The sequence below is a fragment of the Alligator sinensis genome, unplaced genomic scaffold (assembly GCF_000455745.1).
Source record: "Alligator sinensis unplaced genomic scaffold, ASM45574v1 scaffold42_1, whole genome shotgun sequence".
NCBI lineage: Eukaryota > Metazoa > Chordata > Crocodylia > Alligatoridae > Alligator > Alligator sinensis.
This window is the reverse complement of record NW_005842860.1, coordinates 499656-516217: the sequence shown is the minus strand read 5'-3', so window position 1 is coordinate 516217 and position 16562 is coordinate 499656. Positions and strand designations below refer to the sequence as shown.

General features: G+C 42.6%; 1 protein-coding gene across 2 annotated transcripts in view; it reads right to left on the bottom strand.

Moving 5' to 3' along the window:
- Window positions 1–12482, bottom strand: part of LOC102369954 (vesicle-associated membrane protein 8-like) — a 19454-nt gene extending 6972 nt beyond the window's left edge. Inside the window, exons 1-3 of one of the 2 annotated variants that reach the window (XM_025191801.1) lie at window positions 12411–12459; window positions 5481–5655; window positions 4595–4750 (exon numbers count right to left, since the gene is read on the bottom strand). In XM_025191801.1, the coding sequence (XP_025047586.1) occupies window positions 4595–4750; window positions 5481–5591 (267 nt within the window). In that variant the 5' untranslated portion in view covers window positions 5592–5655; window positions 12411–12459. Of the gene's footprint in view, window positions 1–59; window positions 3526–4594; window positions 4751–5480; window positions 5656–12410 lie in introns of those variants that run through there. The other variant, XM_025191802.1, reaches the window with a different exon arrangement.
- Window positions 12483–16562: the final 4080 nt, after the last annotated feature.

Sequence of the window (16562 nt, the reverse complement as noted above, 5' to 3'; positions counted from 1 at the left end):
CCCTGGGGGTCTTCAAGAGGAGGTTAGATAACCATCTAGCTGGGGTCATCTAGACCCAGCCCTCTTTCCTCCCTATGCAGGGGGTTGGACTCGATCTATTGAAGTCCCTTCTGACCCTAACATCTATGAATCTATAATAAGCCTGCCCAGACCCCAGCCAAGGGTATAAAAATCCTCAATGGTGGGGAAAAAGTGGAAGAAGATGCTAGAATCTCAATGGCTGCAAAGGAAGATGAATGCTGCAGTAGAACAAGATCCCCACTTGTCTTGCTTTCCTTGCCATTGGATCAAGGTCCCATTCTGTTGAGAGCTGTTTGGAAGCTGATGTGCAGTAACTTCTCCAAGAAGCACAGGCATCATTCATGAAAACAGTTTTTTTTTCTTCTGGAATGGTAAACAGGAAGGAGAATGCCACCTTCATGGAGCTGGTTTTGTCACTTAAGAATTAGCTAATAAACCAACTCAATAAGTTCTGTATCAGAGTGCCTCGTGACTCTCTTAAGCAGGTGGGGAGCCAATATGCCACGGCTTCTGACACAGCTAATGAAACCAAGGAGGAATTCTATGCCAACCTTGACCAAGTCCTTTCTGATGTCTCCGGAGGGAGACGGGCTGCTTCTCGGAGATTTCAACACCAGAGTCCAAAGGGATTCTAACCTCTGGAATGGAACCATTGTCAAGGAAGGAGTAAGTAAGGTCAACTCCAGTGGCATCCTCCTCTTGACCAAATGCACTGAACATGGACTTGCCATCACTAAGGCCTTGTTCCACCAAAAATACCAAAAAAAAACAGGCACAAGACATCATGGCTACACTCATGATCTCAGCTTTGACACCTGATTTGAATATTCAATCCCAGGCACAGACCATGACAAAGGTATCCATATCACCTGAGCTAGCAGCTGATGATTGATCAACTCATCTGCTCAGTTATGTCACTCAAACTGGTTCCCAAATGACAGCTGCAGCAGAAGCAATGCTGATGGAACATCAATGTTGAAGGACTTGAGGACCCAAGCAAGCAAGACCTCTTCCACTAGTGCCTGAACAAAGAACTGGTGAATTCCAATCAACAACAATGGGAGAATGTCAGCAGCATGTAGGGTGGTCTCAAAGCCACTGTCATCAGCACCTATGAAGACACTTGGATTATCTACCAGGAAACATCAAGGCTGGCTTGATGAGAGTGACCAGTGGATCCAAGAGTTGATTGATTGCAAGTGCAAGGCCTTTTGTGCTTGGCAAAATGACACCAACTCCAAGCAAAAGAAGTCAAATCTCCAATAAGCCAAGGCAGAGGTTCAAAGGACCCATGATATGAAGAACAAATGGTGGAAAGATAAGGCTAAGGAGATTCAACGTGTGCAGGAACAGCTTGTCGGACAAAATAAAGAATCCAGCGCCACCTACCCCACATAGAAGCACATCTGAGCTGCAGTAGAGCCCTCACCAACCATCTTCAGACACAGATAAGACCCTCATGGAAGACTATTATACTTGGCTGCGAAGGATTGCCAAAGTCTGTGGTCATTTTGGAAAGAAGTGACCTTGTAGCTGCCTTGTCATCAGCAAGGAGCAGAAGATGGCCCAGGAGTTGCCACAGTTGGGGAATGTATTGGCAAACATTTTGGCTCTCAGCACCACCACTGTGCTTTGTGAATGTGGGAGAAAAGGTTTGGATGCTCTTGAGGGAGATCAATCCAAGAAATTTTTGGAGAAGTGGATTTAGGCAGCCACCTCCACCTGCTATTTTCCATTAACAGCTTTAAAGTCTCAACTGCTACAGGCAGAGGAGGAATGTAGAGAGCTGGTCCAGACAGTGTTTCAGCTCCTAAACTCCTTCCTTGAAAAATATTGTTTTACCAGGGCTCCCCTAAGGAAAACAAGGTCCAATGATCATTAAACTGCTGAAAGACAGTTTTAGACTGGACATAAGGAAGAACTTCTTTTACTGTCCAAATCTTCAGAGTCTGGAATAGACTCCACCCAGAAGTGGTGCAAGCACTTGGGACACATTCAAGATGCGTCTGGATCATCTTGCTGGGGTCTGGCCCTAGCTGACTTCCTGCCCTTGGGCAGGGGGCTGGACCAGATGATCTTGCAAGGTCCCTACCAGCCCTAATGTCTATGAAATCTAAGTGTAGATCTGTAGAAAAGCTAGTTTCAGTCATAAACTACATTTAAAATTTATTTTTCATGCAAGACTAACTCACCTCTCCCTCTCTTTCAGATTTAGTTATTGGACATTTCACAAACTAGATTGCTGCAATGTGATATGTAGGAAAGCTGCAGAGGTTAAATGATTTGCACAAGGGACAAAACAGTGGAGTGGACTGAAATTAGCTTCGAGTTTTAATCCTACTTTTTAAGTGTTTCTTTGTGCTTGTTATAGCTATAGAATGAAGATCTCGCCTGTCTGAAGCCCTAGATACTGCATAGCATAACACCCTCTATCTAGGGTCAGCAATGTTTTTTGGGTAGAGTACCAAAAAAACTGCAACCCTGACTTGTAAGATGTTGGCATGCCCGGGTGGATGGTGGGGGAGCCACAAGGGGCCCGATCCTTGTGGCAGCACAGCTCCTGTCCCTTCCCTGCCATTTGCCCTGAGGTGTGTGCGCACCTACTGTTGGCTACAAGCTAGATCTGGGCTACATAGACCCCAGTGCAGCTGCCTGTTCTGAGCAGCCCAGGCTCCATGGATGGTGGCAAGGGCCTGCCTAGAGTTTGGGCTAGCTGTGGCATGCTGAGCAAAATGGTTTCCCATGCCATGCTCTGGGTTGCTCTGTATTTTGGTATGCATCACAAGAAATGGACTCATGACCTCATGGTCACCTTTATACTTAGACTAGAAGGCCATGATGGAAAAAATTAGATAAAAGCACCAAAAAAAAAAAAAAAAAAAAAGCCCCACTAAAAGCGCACTATCTATACAGACATTAGGTGAGCAGAGTCCAACTAATGCGTTACCTGTTCCGGGCATGTGCTGGGCTAGGTGTGGAACTGTACCAAGTTTTAAAGTAAAGCATGTTTTTTTGTTTTTTTTCATATATGCAAGCAGCCTATATTTTTAAGATTCTCAGTTGTTCAGTTCTATGAGTTGATTATTAAGCTATCTTACACTACAACATGTTCTGCAAGACATCACTTAAGCTACCTATCAGATTTACTACGCGCACACGGCTAAAATGACACCCATTTCCTTATGGCTTTTTGGAGAACTGTAAAAAGAAAAGGAAGCAAACTGATTTTGGGGGATTTCCAGTATTTTGTTTTCTTTTAATAATATACAAATGTAACAAAGGATAAATAAATCTATAAAGAAATCTTTTAGATAAAATCTATATACGACTTGTTTACTGTTCAACATGAAAACTATAAGTTCATGTTGGGATAACACCTGTAGCCAAGAGGATAATAAATGTTAAAATAATAAGGAAAATAACAACAATTAATATAATCATTTTGAAGTTTTTCCACCACATCTTCCTGGAAATCTTTGTAGATGTTTTTTGAAAAGCATCAGCCTGAAAGCAAAATGACAAGAAACTTTTTATTTCTCAGGAACTGGATCTGTTGAACATTGTTGTACAGGAAATTGTTTTTAAATAGCCACACAAGAGAAGACTTGAAGCTTACTTGACAGGTATACAGACTGTGCAGCCTTACCAAGCATGACCTGTTTAATTGCAACCCCCTCCCCCATTTACAATAAAAATAAGTCTAGCAGTATAAATACTTTTCTGAATTGTGTGATTGGATTCAAACTTTTATTCGGTTAATTTGAATTGGTGGTTTTTGATTTTTTTTTTTTTAATTTTTTTTTAATTGCATTGTATATAGTTTTCCATACTCACCAGTTAAAAAAACAAAAACAAAAAACCCTATTAGAGGTTGAGTAGAAAGAGACTATAGTTACATTTAAAAGATTTACATGTCAACGAAAGCTGAAGGTTTGAGGCAAAACACAGGTTCTAGTAACATAGGTCTTGTGCAACCTCCATAAAATAGGTTTGTTTGGAAAGGTTCACTTAAATGTTCAAAACAATTTTCCTTTGATAAGGGTGAACAGCTAATGAGTCTTAAAGGCTTAGAAGCATTACATTAATTAAAAAGAAATCTTACAATTCACATACTAATATAGTGATATTTTCCTGCAGTATGCATTAATGCAATATTCTAACACTTTTTCTGTCCCTGAAAATTTGTGTAATTGTCAATAAGAAGGAAAGAGACATTTTATAGATTTCCTAGATTTCTAGGGTCAGAAAGGAGCTGGTAGATCATTGAGGCCAGAAGATCATCAGGGACCCAGGTAGATCATCAAGGCTTGAAGCAGGAAAGAGCACTGAGGTTAAATAACCCCAGCTAGGTCCAATCTCTTCTTGGACACCTCCAAGGTAGAAGAAAATACTTCCCTTGGAAGCCCATTCCATATTTTGCCAACCCTCGCTGTAAAGAATTATGTCTATGTTGACCATTACTTTATTCTAGTAAAGACTGTATAAACTCACAGAATTTCACCAAAATTAAGGAGTTCATGTAAAGCCTTTGCATGTCAAATGTACAGGCTGCATGAGAAATCGTATCACTTACCGCTATTTGGAGATCATCTGTTCTGTCAACAAGCTCACTCAGTTTTTCTTCCCTTTGCAAAACCTTATCGATGTTTTTGGTCATAACATTTTTGACATCATCAACTTGAATTTGTAGGGTAGAAATTGTATCAGTGGTATTCTTATTGTTCTCCATCTACATAGAAAGTAGTGAAGGTTTCTGTTAGGTGCTACTTCACTAACTTTTAAAATAAAATAGCTGGAAATGAAGAGCAGCCTCTTACTCCTGAGCAGTACCATACTCCTTTGAAAGATGGTGGCAAGGCCTAATTCTAAGTATAGCCTAAGTGAAGACTTCCTCTCCACCTCCCTGTGTGTTCTTGCCTGCCCCTCCCCCCCCGCCCTTTTTTAAAACTAAATTAGGGTAAAGGTGTTTATCACAGTGAACACCTGAATTTGTCTCCCTGCCTTATTCAATAGCTTAAAGAACACCTGTGAAAGAGAAGGAAAAACTTACTGTACCTATTTTGCTTCTTAACAATGCATGTGCAAAATACTCCAAACCTTTTCTTCTTTTAAAAGAAGTAGGGAGGTGGCTTAACTAATTAACTTGCTTCCTCCTTTGACTCAAGGCACTTGCTTCTTCCCCTGACATCAGGCTTGAGGTTCTAGATACTTTTAACAGTAACAAAAACAACCCCCCCCCCCCCAAGCAGAACAACATTCCAGATCCTTTTCTTTTTTTTTTTTTTTCTAATTAAATTTTAAACCTTGTGTCATAAAGGAGGAAAAAGTCCAGCCCAACATTTATGTATAATTTAGAGTAAATCCTTTATGTATATTTGTGTATCTTTTAAGAGGTGGATTTATTACTGTTTTCAGGGAATACTTAAGTCTCTGCACTAGAAATTTCCTAAGGAACTTACTGAGATTTTTGAGTTCTCTGAGGTTGTCAATAAGCAGGTGGATTGGTGTGATCCAGTTACCATAATATATATTTGGACTTCTAAAAAGCCGTTGAAAAGGTCCTCCCACATCAGAGGCTCTTAACTAAATTAGGCAGCTGTAGGATTGCAGGAAATGTCCATTTGTGGATTAGAACTTGATTTAAAGATAGAAAGCAAAGAGTAAGTATAAATGGTCAGTTTTCAGGATAGAAAGTAGCAAACAGCAGGATCCCCAAGGATCAGCGTTGGGACTGGGGCAGTTTATCATATTTATAAATGATGTGGAAAAGGGGGTTAGCAGCAAGGTGGCCAAATCTGCAGATGATAAAATTATTCGAAGTGGTAAAGACCAAGATGGACTGTGAGGAACTACACAAGGATTTGGTGCAGGTGAGTTCATGGGTAACTAAATAGCAGATGAAATTCAATGTAGGTAAGTGTAATGTGATGCACCTGAACAAAAATAACCCTAACCATACTTATACTATCATTGTTATCACTATATTAGCTGTTACCACACAAGAAAGAGATGTGGGAGTCATTGTGGACAGGTCATTAAAAACATTGGCTTAATGCCCAGCTGCCATCAAAAAGGTGAACAAAATGTTAGGGGTTGTTAAGGGCAATATAAACAAAACTAAAAGTATCATCATGCCCCTTAGTAAATCCATGGAGTATCCACACCTTGAATACTGTGCCCAATTCAGGTGCCCACATCTCAAAAAGAATATAAAAGAACTAGAGATGGTACAGAGAAGAGCAACAAGGATGATTAGTGGTATAGAGGGATTTCCATATGAGGACAGACTGAAGAGGCTTGGCCTATTCAGTTTAGAAAAGAGATGCTTGAGGAGGGACATGATGAGGGTTTACAAAATACTAAATGGCAAAGAGAAATTAAATAGGGATTTATCACTTACACTCGCACAATACAAGAACTAGGGGGTCACAAAATAAAACTAGTAGGTAGCAAGTTTAAAACTAACAAAAGGAAGTTTTTTTCACACAGCACATAATTAAAGTGTAGAACTCATTGCCACCCAATGCTGTGGAAGCTGACAGTTTAGCCAGTTTCAGAAAGGGATTGTACACTTTGGAGGAAAGGAGCATCAGTAGCTATTGAGCATATGAGCTAGGGATACAGACTCTGAATTCAAACTCCATAAATTTTAAGGCTGTTTACACGGTGGGGGGGGGGGGATGGGGACCCAAAACAGTGCTTTACTTTCAGCTCAGTGTGCCCACACACTGAGCGCAGTATGTGCCCAGAAGAGGCGTTGCATCAGTTTGACCTGGCTCATCCAGCGTCCATATAGCTCACGTGCTTCAGCAGGGCTTTTTGAAATTTTTATCTAATAGCTAACTTAATCTCCCTGTTTCTCTGGCAGGTTTTTGTCAAGGACACAAACCCTGCTAGTTATACCTCTGGATGGTGTATCAGATTTTCTTCAGTGTTTCCTCAACTGGGTTAGGTGTCCCCATGCTTGATAGACTGTGTAATGAATCCCCATCCTAGCTGCTGAATTCTCCCCATTTAAAATATAATTAACTTAGGTGTCTACCTTGAATTTGTGAATTCCACTGCTGGAGCCAGGGGCCTTGCATTTTAAGTATGGGAATACTCTGTTGTGTTCAGTGCCTCCATGCCATGACCTCCCTTCTCTCTGACTAAGCACTTCTTGTCTCTGACAGAATGCTTCTCCCAGCTTAGGAGTCCTCCTCAGAGTTTCACAGAACAGAATGGGAAGTGAGGATTGGAGCCACAAAACAGTTTTGATATTGCACTGCTAGACACTGCAGTGCGTAACTTCAGATACCCCAGACCAGATCCAAACTGATCTTGTTGGCATATGAACAGCACTTAAGTGGTTGGTACCTAAATCACAAAAAGTAATCCAAATTGACTGTGGTCAGTGGCTGCAAAACTGGTCTGGAGATTGATTATGATGCATCTGTTTTGCCAGCTCTCTTCTGTAAGACATGGATGAAGGAGCTGGTAGTCTCTATCTACTATTCTCAGTGGTTGGAACCAACTTAGTGTGGGAGACCAAAGTCCAAAACTGGAATAATTTTAGTCATAGGGTTGGAGAGAGTAAGTGACTCCTTAACAAATATTTAAAATAAAATGCTTTTAACCATTCAGTGGAGTAGAAGGTTAGAACTGATATCTCTTTAGTGAGTGTCTTCCCTAACTAGCAATTTGCTTTCTCTAGTCCAATAATTATTTAATTATTCCATGCAAAATAGAATGTTTTTTAACAGTTATACCTGAACAGGAAGGACTGAGACTCTCTTCATCCCTCCCCCCAATAGCCTGTAGCAGGGATATCAAAGATCTGGTCTGTATACTAGATTCGGCCTCTGGAGCCATCATCTGGTCTCAGGGTCCAGGAACTCCCTTGAACAGCCTGCCACCGGAGGTGGTTCAAGCGCCTTCATTGAACACCTTCAAGATGAAGCTGGATGCTTATCTTGCTGGGATCCTATGACCCCAGCTGACTTCCTGCCCTTTGGGTGGGGGGCTGGACTCTGATCTTCCGAGGTCCCTTCCAGCCCTGATGTCTATGAACTCATGGGTGGAAGAGGGGAGGGGTGAGTAGGAATGGATCCTGCCACCGAATTCCAGGATATGGAGCCCTGTTTGTTATGTGTGTTGCTGATTAACCTGGTGGTTAACAAGTGCATTAACTGCTGTGGGTGCTTGAATTGAATTTCAGGGTCCCACCTGGCTGCTGAGTGCTCTAACATCTGAGACATTGGATAAAAGGGCTCTTTCTTCCTCAAGTTTAATGCATGGAGATTAATTTCATAGATGAAAACAACTATCTGACTGAGCCCTACAGGTAAGATGGGTAGAGGAGTGTCTTGTTTGTGGAAATTGTAGGGCTAACTGCACCTCCACATAGCACTGTAAGGACTTTGGACTTTAGACACCTAGAAAACTTCCTTGGTAAAATCATAGGTGTCTATGGATATGGGTAACTCCAGAAATAGACAGCAGCTAGACAGGGGTTTCAAGAATTTTAATTTTGTTCTTGGGTACCTGCAGCCTTACAGATTAGTTTGCAGATGCTAAAACAAAACTGTGCTTTAACAGAAGAAGCAGTGTGCTACTTTGAGCCGGCTCTGCAGTGTAGATTGCGTGCTTCAGAGGGGCTTTTTGGTGCTTTTAGCTAGAGCTGATTCAATCAGCTATTAGGTAGAAGCACCAAAAAAGCCTCACCAAGCATTCTATCTTTACAGATGTCAGGTGAGCAAGGTCCAACTAAGGTGCTGCATCTTCTGGATATATGCAGGGCTTGGCGCAGGAGTGTGCTGAGTTGAAAGTAAAGCACTGTGTTCTTAATGTCTACAAGCAGCCTGAGTCTCCGTGCATATTGCCCAGATAAGTAGGGCCTGGTTTAAAAGGTGGGCCCAGCTTGCTAATATTGTGGTAGAGTCTGCTGTTTTTGCACCCAGATTGTAGTGCCCCACCCCCTTGCCTGCCCTCTGATTGGCTATGGGGGTAGGTTTAGGGCCAGATTTAATTGCAGTAGCAGAGGCCTTGCCCCCCTCCCCCTGCCTCACTGGAAGAAGATAGTGGGAGGAGAGAGCTTGGGGATGGGCATGGGCTGTTTGCACCTCTGGGCAGGAAAACTGGGACATGCGGGCTTGGGGGAACCTGGAGGCTGCCTGGGCAGATGGGTCTGGCACCAGGTAGGGGAGGGGCTGTTTTGCTTGTGCAAGTGTGTTCTCTTCCCTTAACCCCAACCCCCCAGGCCCCAGTTTTCCTGCTCACAGCCCCTCCCCTCCCCATCCTCCCCCTGTCCTTCTTACAACCCCTTCCCACCTCCCCTGCTAGGCTTTTGTTGCTGGCTAGGAGATGCTTTCCCAAGCCAGAGTAGCCATCATGTTGCAATGAAATGCTGTTATGGCTGCTTGCTGGGGAACTTTCCAGCAAGCGGCCATATTGTGGTATTTTATTGCAAGTCATATTTTTTGTGAAAATCACTTAATTTCATGATTTTCATGAAAAATGCAAAATCGCAGTTTAAACCAGGCCTCACAAATAACATGTTTTCTTACTCTAAGATGTTCCCTACTCTTACCCCATCCCTTCTACTCTGTGGGATCTGAGTCCTTCAGAGCACTACAGAGCATTTTCTATGGAACCAAGGTTGCAGGAGTAATACTTTGGAGCTGAAAACCTCTGCCTGTAGTACAATGGGATCCCACTTATGTGGTTTAGAGATCTTTTATAATAGTAAGTCAAATATTGATCTGCTTGGTTTTTTTTTTTTTTTTTTTAAGCCCTTGTATTCACACCAAGCCTACAACACTTGAGTCATCCTGTAATAGATGTACTTCTCTCTTTATGATAAGGCAAACAATATCTTAATACAATAAGAGATCTGGAAAAGAAAGCCATTTCCCTGTAACTTTTGTAAATGGAACACTGTAATTCTAACATTGCCAACCATGGATCCAAGTTTTATGTGAATCTTAACAGCTCAAAGTGCTGAAAAACTAAAGCACTTGACCAGCAGATGGTATAAACCTATTAATTAGCTATTGTTCCTCAAATATCAAACATTATTAATAAAGGATAAATTTAAGGCAGTACCATATAATCATCATATACCTCTCACACTGTGTAGGAAGGAACGAGGAGGAGGGGGAATAATTTATTGCTTTCTGAGAACGATAGCAGTTATGAAATTTTAGATCAAAGATGGAGGGAATCTTAATTCTAACACCACATCTTGCCATGCTGTGCCATGCACCTTCATGTCTTCCCACTCCAAAAGAATATAAGTACATTCAACTGTGTGATGGGTGAAGCAATACATTTAGTTCTGTTTCAGACATTTATCATTATAAAATGAAGTTTCAATACACCCCTACTCTTGAGGGCAGGGTTACTGAGAATTCCTGTACCTACCACACCTCAACAACAGGATTATGTTTCTCCACACCTTGTTGACAGAATAGGAGAGGTGTTTTTTCCTCTAAGATAAGCAAGGAGGAGCTTGTGATTAGATTTTGCATGTGTGATAGCAGCCTGAAGTAGTAAAAGGCCCAAACAAGCTGCTTAGAAGAGAGGTTTATGGATCCATCTGTCCTGTTTTAGCGCTCCGAAAAGGGAATAGGAGCCATATAGTCTCACTTCCTATTTAATACATTTTAAATTTACATTTGATTTCAATCACATGTAAGAACCGACTCTCCTATACTACCCAACTTCTGTCTAAAATGTAGACAGTGCTTCAGAGAGAGCTCCTGCTGATCAAAAAATATCATGTGTGCAACATGGTGTGGGTTTTGTTTGTTTTGGGGGGGGGAGGGGACAGGAGTTAAGTTGGAATGATGGTTAAGAATAGTGTGGGAGTTTTTTATTTTAATTCTTTACTTTTGGCCATGTCAATAGCTATTGTAGCTAACACAGAGACTTGGGTTCCAACCCTGAGCAATTTTCTCCACTTGTGCAGAATTATAGGGTTTGCCACAAGAGTTGGGGTCTTACTGTGAAGGATTTTTTCCCCTAGGAATGTGCACGTATGTTTTAAGCATGCAAATCATTCAGCTTACATCAATAGGCCTATTGATGCATTTTTAACCACATGCAAAACTGTAGGATTTGCACAGCATTATAACTTTGGCCAGCAGGGGGCTCCAAACTGTTTTCATATGTACAGTAATGAAATCCTGTTACAAGCAAAAATTCATAACTGGTTATACAAATGGCTAAAAAGTTAATTTAACACAGTTCCTAGTTCATAAATTCTATTTTTATTTCTGTGCTCAAGATGTTTTGGCTTATTACTGCATGCTTGCAGTACTAGTTTTTTGAGCATAAAATTAGTGCTGTTAAAAAGTAGGGTTTTCTGGATGATGAAAATACAGACAGGGCTATCTAGCTCCTTTTTTGCAAATGGAGGAACTGAAATACAGTGCTCAAGTGTGTGAAAGAAGGGTTGAAAAGCCCCTTCCTTTTCTATGTGGGAAATGGGCCTCCACAGTTTATGAACAAGTGAGTGCTCAGTCACTTCTCACAGTTATTTCCCCAACCTTCTGTATAGTGTTGAGAATAGCTCCTCTACAAGAGTAACATGTAAGCAAGCTATACCGCTGTCTGTCTGAGAATCACAATAGCATTTGGGGGCTGGTGACAGGCAGAAAATATTGTTGCCAGGGAATCTAGGGCCCAGGAACATATGTAATAGATTAGACTAGACTTCCATAAAGAATTTGAGGAATATGTGGGCTAAAGAGGCAATTCAGTTCCTCCAACATGATGGAATATGAAGCTGGAAACTTCTGAGAGAGGCAATTCAAGAAGTTCAAATCCTTTGCTAGTTTTCCTCTAAGGAACTGCCAATCAAGTCCAACGTGTTGGAAGTGTGGTCAGTTTGGCACAGACTGAAATGAGACTCGGCGGTAGCACCAATAACAGCACTAACTCCAGTCCACACTATATACACGTGCATGCAGGGATTAAAAATGAATGCATCAATGAATACTGGCATCAAAGCATTTAGAAACTATATACCACTGGATAATCCCTCTATTTATGGAAAAATCCATTGAAATGTTAATACTTCTTTATGGGGAAAATAAAAATATTTAGAGCGTAATTTCCTAGATGCTGTAGAATCTATTTCTAACCATCCAAGGCACAACAATTAATTTAAGAAGAGTTTCTCTGGAAGCTGATTATCTATGCTGAGTTTGAAGTTACTAATCTTTCACAACCATGTTACTAATCGTTCCTTTTTCTGAATTCCTCTTTCTGATAGCCCTGCAGTGCTAATTCAAACACTTTCTAATACTTCCTTGTTCCAACAGATCTTTACAAGATTGACCATACATTAACTGAACTTTTAAATGTGCTTTGAATAAAACAGAAAGAGTACATTTAAAGTAACTTACCACAGGCATTTTTCTACCTCTCTCTCCCTCCCTCCTTATTCTTTGTAAGCAACCTATGTATGATCAGATGACGCAGTGGAAAAGAACTGTTTAAGATTCTAGTTATCCTAGTAAAATATTAACTAGCTATCTAGAGAAGCATTTTAAAGAAAAAAAGTAATAAGCTCATATGACAGTGTTTTGTCAAAGAGAGAGAATTCTTTTATTGAGAGAATCAAAGTTATTATGAAGTGTATTTTCAGTGTCAAAACAGAAAATAGAAGGCTCTTTCTCTGTTTTATGATAGCTGTAGTGATAAACTTGATTTTACAGTACAGAGGATTACCTACCAGGCATTTTCCCAGCCCAGTTGGAAATCTGTATTGAATTCCAAAGAATGAGCAAAGGCCACTTGCAATAGCGAGATCTTGTTAATGAAAAGCCTTTCAAATCTAGGGACGTTAATAAAAAGAGTAAATAGTTAAAGGGAAAGGTGTTGTATTAACTTCTGAAATCCAGGGTAAAATCTGCTAGGTAGCCTGAAAATTATGGAAGACCAACATCATCATTTATATGCAAACTTACATGGGTATGAATGCATTTAAGTAGCTGCTGTGGAAAGAACATGAGGCTGCATGCATGGTATGAAATGGAGAAGTACAGCCACAGTTTTATATCTATTAAATATAGCTGTGGGTGGAAAATATTCAACCCTTTCTGTTTGATTTATTTCAGAATTTGTATCTGGGTCTCACATTTCATGCGAGTTACCTAATAAATTATCATAAGGAAGATACCAATGTTGTCTTCTCCTCATGAGGCCAAATTTGGCATCTATGTTCTGAGAACACCTCTGGATTAGATCCTACAGACAAAGTAGGTGGGGCAATGCCTGATGTGAGAACGAAACCATGCTTTACACGTGCCAGAGCTAATCCCTGGTGCTGTCAGGATTTCAGTGGTTGTATGTAAACCCATCAGCAGAAATTGAAGTACTATGGGGATTTTAACAGCAGAAATGAGGATTTAAGGGCCCTCCAAAAGTAGGATGCAGTTGTGTGGTAGTTTTAAAAATCTTCATCTCATATAAATGTGAAACTTAGATTTCAATACATTTAAAAGACCTGGGTATATATTGATAAACATGATGTAGTCATCAGAAGCCTCTAGCTTTCAATATTTTTTTTAAACATGGAACTGGCACTGCAAGACAACTAACAATTTTTACAGTACAACAACACAAGCATGACTTTTGTAGCACAGTTGCAAGGATGTTGCACAAATATACTACATCCAGAAATACTTTTATTTGATAAAGTTAAACAAGATGACCTGGTGACTTCAGGATGACTTCAGGATCCTAAAGAAAAGAAGGATGGAGGGTAGTACAGTAGGACCCTGGATTTCAGAAAGCCAGACTTTAACTTGCTTAGGGAACTGATGGGCAGGATCCCCTGGGAAGCCAGTCTGAGAGGGAGAGGAGTCCAGGAGAGCTGGCTGTACTTTAAAGAAGCTTTACTGAGAGTGGAGGGACAAACCATCCTGATGTGCAGGAACACAAGCACGTATGGCAGAAGACCAGTTTGGCTTAGCAGGGAATTCTTCAGTAAACTCACAAAAAGAAAGCTTGTAAGAAGTGGAACTTGGACAAAGAACTAGGGAGGAGTACATAAGAGCATTGCTTGAGCATACAGGGATGAAGTCAGGAAGGCCAAAGTGCAATTGGAGTTGCAGCTAGCAAGGGATGTGAAGGGTAACAAGAAGGGGTTCTACAAGTATGTTGGTAGCAAGAGGAAGCTCAAGGAAAGTGTGGGTCCCTTACTGAATGGGGGAGGCAAACTTGTGACAGAGGATGCAGAAAAGGTTGAAGTGTTCAGTTCCTTTTTCACCTCAGTTTTCACAGACAAGGTCAGCTCCTAGACTACTGCACCAAGCAGCACAGTTTGGGGAGGAGGTGAGCAGCCCTCAGTGGTGAAGGAACAGGTTAGGGACTATTTAGAAAAGCTGGACATCTACAAGCCCATTGGTCCAGATGGGATGCACCTGAAGGTGCTGAGGGAGTTGGCTGATGGGATTGCAGAGCCACTGGCCATCATCTTTGAAAACTCATGTTGATCAGGATAGGTCCTGGATGATTGGAAAAGGGAAAAAAACACAGTGTTCATATTTAAGAAAGGGAAGGAGGATCCAGAGAACTACAGTCCCTGGAAAAATCACGGAGCACATCCTAAAGGAATTCATTTCTAAGCACATGGAGGAGAACATGATTAGGAACAGTCAGCATGGATTCAACAGGGGCAAGTCATGCCTGATCAACCTGATTGCCTTCTACAATGAGATGACTGACTCTGTGGATGTGGGGAGACCAGTGGATGTGGTATACCTTGATTTTAGCAAGGCTTTTGATAGTTTCGCACAATGTTCTTGCAGGCAAGCTGAGGAAGTATGGGATAGATAAATAGGACTACAAGGTGGATAGAAAACTGCCTGGAGCATCAGGTTCAGAGGGTAGTAATCAATGGCTCAATGTTTAGTTGGCAGGTGGTATCAAGCGGCGTGCCCAAGGGTTGGTTTTGTTCAATATGTTCATTAGCGATCTGGAAGATGGGATAGAGGGTACCCTCAGCAAGTTTGCAGATGACACCAAGCTGGGGGGAATATTAGATACTCTGGAGGGTAGGGCTAGCATTCAGTGTGACCTAGACAAAGTGGAGGATTGGGCCCAAAAGAAATCTCATGAGGTTCATGAAGCGAGGACAAGTGCAAAGTCTTGCACATAGGATGGAAGAATCCCATGCACTGGTACAGGCTGAGGACTGACTGGCTGGGCAGCAGCTCTGTAGAAAAGGACCTGGGAGGTACAGTGGACAGTAAGTTGAATATGAGCCAGCAGTGTGCCCTTGTTGCAAGGAAGGCTAACGGCATACTGGGCTGCATTGGTAGGTGTGTTGCCAGTAGGTCAAGGGAAGCGACTATTTCTTTTTATTCAGCGCTGGTGAAGCCACATCTGGAATACTGTGTTCAGTTTTGGGCCCCCCATAGGTGGATTAATGCACAGGCCTAGGGGCCGCCAGATGCCTGGGTTCCCATGGGAAATAGTGGGTTTCCCTTTGCAGGCAGGCAGCATTCCAGCCCGCAAGGGGCTCCCGGGAATGAGATGCAGGAGGCACTGCCTGCATGCATGTGGCCTGGAACACAGCCGAGGAGCGTGGAAAGCATCTCCCTCCAGGCAAGTATATGGGGGGAAGGGGTGTGATGGGGGGCAGGTTGAGGACCCCACAGTGAGGAACGGAGTGGGGCAGGTATAGGGGCTAGGGGTGCTGTCCAGCCAGGGCAGTGCATGGGACCTGAGGCTGGGATGGGGAGAGGGACAGAGCCACGGGCAGCTTGATCAGGGGCAAGGGGTGGGGTGGGCTCCCTGCCGCTGCATGCACCCCTGGGGGGAGGCATGCGGGAGCATGTGCCCCCCAGACTTGTGTGTGGGGCGGATGCAAGCTGCCCACTGCGGGCTCAGGGCAAAGGCAGCAGAACGGAGAGCCCTGGAGAGCCCCGAGCCTACAGCGAGCAGCCCACATCTGCCCTTGCCCCACTCAACTCTGCTCTGCCACTGGCAAGGAGGGGTGGTGGGGAGCAGGGAGGAGAAGCAGACATGTGCCACCCCACCCCCAGCCTGGCTGGATCCACCCAACCTCCCCCATGGGCAAGGGGCAGTGCTAGCCTCTTCCTGGTAGGGGAGCTGGGCTTGTGGGCTTGGGGGTGGGCTATAGCCCTAAAATTTGTGTTAGCCCCTCTGTAGTCACCCATTCCAGTGCCCCTGCCCCACCCTCGACAGCAGCAGCACCAGGAAGCCTCTCCCTCTGCTGGAGCCCAGGGCCCCAGTAAATCTTAATCCACCACTGGGCCCCCACTACAGAAAGGATGTGGACAAATTGGAGGGAGTTCAGTGGAAGGCAACAAAAATGGTTTGGAGATGGGGCACATGACTTATGAGAAGAGGCTAAGGGAACTGGGCTTATTTAGTTCAGAAAAGAGAAGACTGAGAGGGGATTTAATTGCAGCCTTTAACTACCTGAAAGGGGGTTCGAAAAAGGACGAGCTGGACTGTTCTCAGTGATGACAGGTGACAGAACAAAGAGCAATGGTCTTAAGTTGGAGCAAGGGAAGTTTAGGTTA